We start from the raw sequence: 9,739 nt of genomic DNA, 5'->3' as shown, positions 1-9,739 counted from the left end.
GACATGAGGGTGAGTAGATATTAATGAGTGCAATTTGAATTTTGGGTGAACTATCCCTTTAACAAAAGAAACCCATAGTTCCTAGTCTTGGGCTTCTTTTTTTTCTTTTTTCTTTTTACTAAAATTAGTATTGAATCTTATCCTTGTATCTCAGAGTGGGGGGAAAGGGAGGGTTTTATTTATTAATGTATTTGTGACGTTGTGATACACACGTCATACCAGTTGGTGGCGCCAACGTACAAACTCGTTGTTAGGCAACCGGCTATTAAACCCGGAAGAAGCAGCAGCAGCAGAGGAAGGCGGAAGTCGCTGCTGCCTTTAGCCTGACAGCTGAGCTCGACCGCTGCCTGCACCTTGGCTTGGTTTGGGTCGAGTCGAGTTGAGTTTTGTTGAGTTTACACGGCTAAAAGGAGGAGGGAAAGGACCACTATGGCCGCTGGTTAAGATGTTAATAACCCTGTGCTACGTCTACATGTGGGTGCGCTTTCACAAGTGCTACTCGGTGCTGATCCGTAACACGCTGTCCAGGCTGAACAGCAGCAGCTTCGGCTTCAGCTTCAGCCTCTGCTCCGGTTCTGGCTGCTCCAGCTCGGCCTCAGCTCCTCCAGCTCCAGCCGCTGCTCCGCCGCCTGGATGTCCCTCAGCCGGGGAGGAGGAGAGCGTCTTCCTGCAGCTCGGAGACAAGGCCGTCTATGTCACGGAGCCTCAGGTTGGACACGACGAGAGCTGACATGATTTAGATAGCGGTTAGAAAAGCCTAGTGTTGTGGTGGCTTGTTTACATCTGACAGCTGAGTGACACAGCTCAACTATTAGGCTACTGGACTTAAATCTAATCAAATCTAATGCTTCTGTTAATAAACTGAGGTAAACGAGGTCAAACAAAAATGAAAACACAGTGAGGTGTGTGTGTGTGTGAAGCAGCTACTTTAATCCTCCTGTTGTTGTCCTTCTGGGTCAAATTGACTCAATCTGTTCCCTTCATCCCATCCGTCCCCATTTCCTTCCTTTCTCCCTCCCTTCGTTCCATAATCCCCTTTCCCTTCCTTCTTTCCCTTATTCCTTCCTTCTTCTTCCTTCCTTGAATTAATCTGTTCCCTTCCTCCATCCTTCCTTTCTCCCTTCCTTCGTTCCACAATCCCCTTTCCCTTACTTCTTTCCTCCCTTCTTTCCCTTCTTCCTTCCTTGAATGAATCTGTTCCCTTACTCCATCCTTCCGTCTTTCCTTCCTTTCTCCCTTCCTTCGTTCCACAATCCCCTTTCCCTTACTTCTTCCCTCCCTTCTTTTCCTTCTTCTTCCGTCCTTGAATGAATCTGTTCCCTCCCTCCATCTTTCTTTCCTTCCTTTCCCTTCCTTCTTTCCACAATCTTTTTCCCCTTCCTTCCTTCCTTCCTTCCTTCCTTCCTTCCTTCCTTCCTTCCTTCCTTCCTTCCTTCGTCCTTACTTCTTCCTTCCTTTTTGGCCCAATTGACCCAATCTGTTCCCTCCCTCCATCTATCTTTCATTCCTTTTTCCCTTCCTTCTTTCCTCCCATCTTTCACTTTGCCTTTCCTTTTTTCCTTCCTTCCCTTCATCCTTCCTTCCTTCCTTCCTTCCTTGACTCAGGAGGACAACCGGAGGGTTAGGCTACTCTGTTGTTACTGGTGTCTGATTGTAGTTGTGCAAGTTGCAAGGGTCATCACCTGTTTCACTTTCACCTTCTTCAGCTCCACATCAGTGAAACCACTACAACCTGAAACTGAGTTAACACGTCTCCTCAGTGTGTGACAGTAAATCTCTAAATCTCTAACAGATATTTACACAGGCGATGCTGCTGCAGCCTCCATATCTAAACTTAATGCACTATAATAGCAAAGTGAAAACGGGATGTAACATTTTTATTATTAAAAACGACAAACAAAAAACTTAAACATCTCATTGACCTCAGTTTTCACATCCTTTGCTATGATACTTAAAATTTAAGCTCAATTTCCTCCCATTTCTTTTGATCACCTGTGGGATGTTTCTTCTACAGCTTGATTAAATCCAACTGAAACAAGACACACAACACCACAACATCTAATAATACAAAGTCTCACAGTTGACAATATGAAATAGATATGTATTTTAAAACATAAATGATTATCTTGTATTGAATTAGGGACGTCACAATTATACATTTTCTTGGTACGATTATTGTCAGAGAAATAATCACAGTACTACGATTATAACGATTATTATGCATTAATTAATTTCACAACACTATGAATGTGTCAAATCAAATATAGTCAAAATATAACATTACTCATTGTTTACACAAAATATTTCAAGTATCTATTAATATATGACCAATTCTTAATCCCCAGGGGAAATGTTTGAAATATTCAGGTCACGAATTGTTATCTATTCTATACCAAGTGTTTGCGTTTATTTTAATCATTTTTTGTTTTGTTTTGCTTTTTTTTTTAATTAAAAATGACACGCTAACATTTAATTTCCTACCAATTCAGTGTTAGGTTAGTTAAATGGACCAGTATCTGTGCATTTACCTTTATTTTTGTGCACATCTGCCAATAAGGTCCCAACATCAAATTTTTGTGAAAGTAACGGTATTTAGGAAACTTAACGATTAAATAATTGTGACGTTTAATACCACGATTAATTGTGAAAACAAGTAATCGTGACATCCCTATAAATGTTATAAAATCAATCCAGTTTGAGTCAAAATAATAACAAACATGTCATGTTAGTGTACTAGTTCCCTTTTCAGTAGGCTACATTGATTTATCTTATTTGATCAACTATGATTCAACACAACTATAAGGAAAAACGATAATATTATAGATAAAAAAAGGTTAGAAAAAAATCCAGTATGTGGCAAAATAATAATAACAAAAAACTCAGTGTACTTTTTCTATTAAAAGAAATTGATTCCGCCTGCTCCCACTATAACAAGTTATTTGTTCAACTTTGTTTGTTGTTTCTGAATGCACTCCTAAATCTAATTGCTCACTCTGTGGAGTTTGAGTTGAGAAGTTATTTCTTTCCAATTACAAATCATCATATTCCTTTTTCTTTTCCCCTCTAACTCTGCGTCACGTGCTGTGGCTTCTGCAGAGAACATGAAGGCTGCGTTTGTTCAGAGCTCCACGCACGCAGCACAGCGAGGTGGCGGTGGGTTTGGATTGTGGCTCGGTGTTAACACGACACAGTGCTGCTGCTGACACGAGGATAAAAATGTTCCAGTGGGGAGAAAAAAAAAACTGACACAGAGAGGGAGCCTAGCTGAAGTAAAGTGACAGGTGTTAAGTTTTTGTAAAACACGCAGAAACTCAGTTTTCACTTTTAAGAGCAACTTGATGCTGAGGGTTTGTTGAGTCCACTCTGGAGCTCTGATGCTGTGATTCACAACAAGCAGTGAGCGAGCGGGAGTGCAGAAACGTGTCGGTTAACACCATTACATTTACTTCAGCGCAGTTCGCTCATTCATTATTCAGCAGGATTGAATTTCCTTAATGGATGGTAAAATGCTGCAGTCCTGTCCGTTGCACTTATTTTAATACATTAATAGTTAAATGTATTCATTCAGAGGATTTTTTTGGTTCTTTGCAGGCAAAAAGCATTGAAGGTTAAACTGAAAATCTTGTTTGACAGTATTTAATGACTCTTTTTTTTTTTTACATTTACTGCTAATACAGGTTCAGACTATATGCAAATATTACCTTTTAACACCATGGTAGGTTACAACTTTCAAAGACGGAAGAGTGCGTTTGGACTTTCTTGCTCAGCGATGTGTAATCATGAAGGACACAAACCTCTGTCCCTGTCCTGACATTCACAAGTCCTTTTCAAGAGGTATAATAATTATGTTCATAAAAAAACATTATGGGTTTACAAACTAATGTCCAATTGGCATTTTGATCTCAACAGGAGGTGAGGACACAATACAAACTCAGGGTTTGCTGAGGAAAACCTGCTGCCAAGCTTAGTAGGTTTCAGACAGTAAGTTACCACAGCAACAGATTTAGTTGGGAGATATCACACAATTTCTGGGAGTTTCCCCCTCATCTCATGTTTTAACAACGTCAGTGCTTTCAGTAAATCTGCTGTCTGGAAGACCGTCCTATTCACTACTAGTGTGATTACGGTTCTCACGTCTTCTTTTTTAGTTATTTAACATTTTCTACTTCTTTTTAACAGACACAAGGACATTTTAACTTTACTTTGACATGTTAATTCCACTGCAGCGCGCAGTCTTCGATGTGATGGATGGCTGTGACACATTGGTCTTATCAGCTGATGTTACATGGTGATCTGACAGATTTTTTTATCTAAAGGTTTAAAGGGATAGTTCACTCAAAATTCAAATTTCACATATTATCTACTCACCCTCATGTGGACTAAGGGCTGGGAGAAGTTTCAGAGTCCTCCATGCCTTCTCTGAGTTACAGCAGGGCTCGGCGCAGCACTGTATGTCCATATGACGGTAGCAAACGGGGCTCACTTTACTTCGTCCAAAAAGACACACCAAAAAACATCCAAATACCTCCATACTGCTCGTCTGTAATGTCCCTCTTGTATTGAAGCCCAAACATGAGAAATTGTTCTGAAAAAAAATTAAATAAGTCTATGTTTTAAGCTTGTTTGTAGCGGAAGGGTGAGGGGTGAGTAGATAATGAGTGAAATTTCAATTTTGAGTGAACTATCCCTTTAATAATCAGGGACAATGCACATTTTAACAAATGTAAACATGCCAGAAGTAGCCAAAAAGCTATTTTACATCTGTTGTCCCTGGACTGATGTTAAGAGTCACCCTAAAAGAGAATAAAATGATTTAGTTATCAACATACAAAAAAAATCTTGACAGCTTTGCCATGTCAGGTGATAAGAGCAACACGTCACAGCGTCACATCAGCTGACTTCTGAGGAAGTCAACAAGGTAACGTTAAAGGTACATTGTGTAGGAATTACTCCCATCTAGCGTTGCGGTTGTATATCGCAAGCAACTCAATCGTATTTTTCATGCTGCATTCACCTGAAATTGGGCAGACGGCAGACGGACGACAGCCGCTGCACGTGGACACCTAGACCCATTTATATTTAAAGGTGTAATATGTAGGAATTCCCCCCATCTAGCGGTGCGGTTGCATATCGGAACGTATTCTTGATGTTGCATTCACATGAAATTGGGCAGACGGCAGACAGACGACAGCCGCTGCACGTAACGGCATAAACAAGCCTCTATGTAAACAAGTGGTCCGTCAGCACGAGGCAAAACAATACACGTTACAATATGTTGTCATGGCGATGTCGTATTGTTTACCTGACCCACGTTTTACCGGCTTTCTCTCGACTTCTGTGACTAAAATGACATCTGGTTTGTTAGCGACGGCCGTCTGCCCGACTGCAGGTGAATGCAGCATCAGTGTAACGCTCCATTCCTCCTCACTGCGTTACCGCGGTGACTTTTCACAGACGCCACCTCCACCTGAGCCGACAGCTCCGTCTGGTGTCTCCGCTGAGTTTCCGTGGTTTCCTACCGTCACGCTGCCACTGAACGTAAAAACATGGCGACACCACATGGCAGCCAGCACCGAGCTTACCCGCTCCATGTAGATATGAATGATATGAACGGCTAATTCAGAGCTGAAAGGAACACTTCAGTTTGTTGATGGGGGGGATTACTGATTAAAGGGACAATTCACCCAAAATTCAAATTTCACTCATTATCTATACTCACCCTCATGTCGACTAAGAGCTGTGAGAATTTTCATAGTCCTCCGTCCCTTCTCTGAGTTACAGGGGGGTCCGCGCAGCAGTATTTGTCCATATAATGGTTGTCAATGGATACCAACTTTCTTCATCCAAAAAGAACTGAGACACTGGGTGCTTCCGCTACAAACAAGCTTAAAATATAGACTTATTTAATTTTTTTCGGAACAGTTTCCCATGTTGGGGCTTCAATACAAGAGGGACATTACAGACGAGCAGTATGGAGGTATTTGGATGTTTTTTGGTGTGTTTTTTTGGACGAAGAAAGTTGGTATCCATTGACAACCATTATATGGACAAATACTGCTGCGCGGCCCACCCCCCCCCCCGTAACTCCGAGAAGGAACGGAGGACTCTCATGGAAAACAGACTTTTGAACGAAATAATCGATTTTCGTGAATAGATAACAGGAGAAGTTACACAATGTCCCTTTAAAAATGTCCTTGTATCTGTTAAAAGAAGTAGAAAATGTCCTGTTCACTGGGCAATACTTTCTTCAGAGATGACCTCTCTAGACTCTCTGGAGTCTAGGGTCTTCATCTGTGAGACTTGACTGACAGACTGTACTGCTTTTTAGGTCAAACCGGACAATTTGAGAGAGACATGGAGGCAAAAAAAAAAGAAAGTTGATCAGATGATGAATGTGTTTGACTCAGAGCAACAAACACTGACTGAATGCATTGCTGCGTGTAGCTGTAGTAGCGTTGTTGTCATCCCGGTGGTGTTACTAACCGATGTCACGACGACGTGGATGATGTCGAACCTCGTTAGAAATTAACACCTTTTCCCGAGCACCGTTAAATCATTGTCATCTTATCTTATCAGAACGGCTGCAGCCTGAATCTCATTGTGTCACCACCGTCTGCTGCTCTAATCCCGCTGCTATACACAGGTTCTACTGACTGAGACTGTCACTAATTACTAATCGATGTTTTAAAAAAAGGCCTTGTAGTGATTTGAGTGTCTCTTTGTTGTCTGTCTGTACTGTCCCCCCCAGGCATGTGATGACATCAGCAAATGGACTGTCCTGTTGGGCTCCTCTCTGGTTTGTGGTCCACAAATAGAGAATATTTCATTCATCATAGAGGCTACGGGACACAGAGTGGGCTACCGTTCTCGCCTCACATCGAATAAGAAAGTAGGCAGCACACATTACCTCATACGTAACATTAGCTGTGTCCCAGTACAAGGGTGTATGATGGATGCGTAAAGTAGAAACCTTGATAACCTGTATTTTCTTCTTAGTATAAAAACAAGAGGTTTAAAGATCCCTCTGTGTTGTATAAGTATTGTTTGTGACCTCTCCGTCGGTGTTTGCTGCCGTGCCGTGTTATTTTCATTACCGGCGGAGAGCAATGAATCTTGGGATGTGTGGTTATGGGCCACAAAGGATCCACCCGTCGGAGAGAGAGAGAGAAAAAGAAGGTCACATTTAGCCGGCTGCGTTTGAAGGAGCCTTTGAAATGGGACAGCCCTGTCGCGCCGCTGTGATGCAATTAGTCCTCAAATGCATCCTCTGAAGGATGCGGCCCCACATTGGGACACAGCTATTGTCAGAAACACGGTTCCAATTAAGTAAAACTGGCTTTTTGAAGACGTTTTGACCTCATTCCCAAACACTTTAACTTCGTTATACCCTCATCTCATGAAATTATATTTACGTGCTCAGCCCCCGCAAAAAAACCAGCCGTTATATACGGCCGGCCCCCCGACGGATTGTTTTGACAATCTGATTTTATTTTATTTTCTCTGTTACAAAATCAGTCTGACAGTCCCACATGTAGCAATAAATCAATTGAAACAGTGCATCCTCCCCCACCTGCAGAATACCTATCAGACTTTTATCCAGGTTGATGGTGAATGACACAAACGGTCACGCGTCGGGCTGCACTTTAAGTCAGTGCAGGCTACTAAAATAAATCTCATTCACCCTATTTATGTGACCTTTTATTCTAAAACATTGTGACAGGAATTTTTAAAGACTATGTTGCAGACCTCTGAAATAACAGACATACATGATATGGGGGAAAAAAACACACACCAGACCATTTTAATGGAAATGTATGTCTTTGTGCCACACAGGTGAACAGTAACTAAGCTAACTTCAGTAATTGTATTTGTCTCTATCAATTACTTAAATTGGCTTTTGATGATGCTATTTAATGGATTAGAAATAATAGATCTGAGGCTGCACACTTACTGACTACTACTTTAGTTCATGTAGTGCTGCTACTTACTGTATACCGGTATGTGTGCATATCTAAATATTGATTAAACTGTTTATTTTCCATGTGTTTTAATTCTTACGTTTATCTTACATGGTTGATATAATCTGCTCCTGCCTGTCGGTCAGCCATGATGACACAAAGTCAAACGCTGCACAAACCCAACACAGAGCTGATGGAGTCCTGCTAACTGCTAACTACTAACTGCTAACCTACAGTAGTCTTAACTTAACCATCCTTGGTGGAGCACAGTGCTACCTGTGCTGTAGGTTAGACTGTTTTAGCAGTCACCCATATGTCACCCATCTTTTAGTTACAATTACATGATTAAGTCAAAAATATCCTTTGTTATCCAGTATGATATGTGTTTTAGAGTGCATTAAGGGTTGAAGATAGATGAAAAAATCTAAATATCACAGAATACATCTAAGATATGGATGTAAAAAGCAAAAAGGAAACATGAAATTGGCTGGAAAATGGATAGAAAAATAATTCATACAGTAGGTACTTAAATGTAATTATCTTTGGGAAACATTGTTCTGTGCTTTTTGCTGGAGTTTCATATTTATTTATAACATTTCTTTTTAAGTATCCAGTGCTGCCGAGTGTCTGTTAATGCATGGTGTGTTGCTGTGTGCAGGTGCTGAAGTGGTCTGACTACTGTCTTCCTCTGGCCTGTAGCCCTGACCAACCGTTCAGGGCGGTGGCTCAGGCCACTGTAGATAACTTCAGTCGGCTGGGAGTTGCTTTTATTGAGGATCGCCTTCAGCTTGACGATGGACTTCTACCTTCAAAGATAGTCCGTATGTTGCCTCCAATTCTGTTTCATATCTGTCCTTTTTATATTCTGTTGTTCTGTTCTGTTATCTTCAAATGACAATTGTAGAAAGAAAAAAAAACCCACATATCTGTTCATTTATTTCTTGCAGCATATTTTTGTTTGATGGCTTTATGCTCTATTTTGTAAAGTTGAGTCAGTAGAATAATCAATTCACCAGCAAGAATAAGTGCCAGAAAACTTTAATTCTTATCTCATATTTCCAAGAGGACACCTGTAATGAAAAAAACACACAGAATTAATTACCAACTCTGTAGTTTCCTTCAGCTCTGCAGAGCTTTTTTAAGACTCTTTGAAGTTAGTTTCTTTTCTTTTCTTTTTTTTTATGTTTTATGGCCCACAGATTTCGCTCCCATCAACCTTGTTTCCAGCAGCAGCAGGCAGCTGTTTTCAGCTGTTTTCAGTGACAGCTCTGCCACACGACCGGCTTAGAACCAAACAGTAGAAAGACAAAAGTTAACAACCTGCTGGTGAACATGTTGAAGACGGTGGCAGCTGAAGAGCTCAAGATGGTTTTATCAGTCTGAATATTGCACTCTTAGGGTTGCAAAGGGGCAGAAAATTATCAGTAAATTTCCGGTAAATTTCCAGAAACTTTCCATGGGAAGTTAAAGGGATAGTAGCATTTTTTTTAAAGTGGGGTTGTATGATCTACAAATAGCCCCCAAGTACTTTAATTGTAGTAGAAGACTCTCTGCACTCCTCCCGTTAGCAACGCCAGCCCATAGCCCTGCCCAGAGATTTACAACATACACTGTTGTGAATGGACCCAAAGAAACGGCCTATTTTCGTGGCCTAAAAGAGGTTTTACCTGGGGAAAAAAAATACACAGTTCCATTGTTTGCTATAGTATAATTTTTTCCAGCCCTTCAAAGTGCAGGAAAAACACAGTTTTTATTTGGAGCTAACCAACTCACGTATCCCT

The 9,739-nt window shown here is 41.0% G+C and overlaps 1 protein-coding gene across 2 annotated transcripts in view; it reads left to right on the top strand.

Annotated features, from left to right (window-relative positions):
- The first annotated feature begins 301 nt into the window (after positions 1–301).
- Positions 302–9,739, top strand: part of hlcs (holocarboxylase synthetase (biotin-(proprionyl-CoA-carboxylase (ATP-hydrolysing)) ligase)) — a 43,077-nt gene continuing 33,639 nt past the window's right edge. The window contains exons 1-3 of one of the 2 annotated variants that reach the window (XM_085797127.1): positions 302–709; positions 6,749–6,889; positions 8,617–8,779. In XM_085797127.1, coding sequence (XP_085653253.1) covers positions 446–709; positions 6,749–6,889; positions 8,617–8,779 — 568 coding nt within the window. In that variant the 5' untranslated portion in view covers positions 302–445. The remainder of the gene's footprint in view (positions 710–6,748; positions 6,890–8,616; positions 8,780–9,739) is intronic. The other variant, XM_085797128.1, reaches the window with a different exon arrangement.

Source organism: Trachurus japonicus, chromosome 14 (assembly GCF_045865225.1).
Source record: "Trachurus japonicus isolate A0001 chromosome 14, Traja_1.0".
NCBI classification, from domain to species: domain Eukaryota; kingdom Metazoa; phylum Chordata; class Actinopteri; order Carangiformes; family Carangidae; genus Trachurus; species Trachurus japonicus.
Note: the sequence above shows the minus strand (reverse complement) of the source record. Positions and strands in the feature narration are given on the sequence as shown.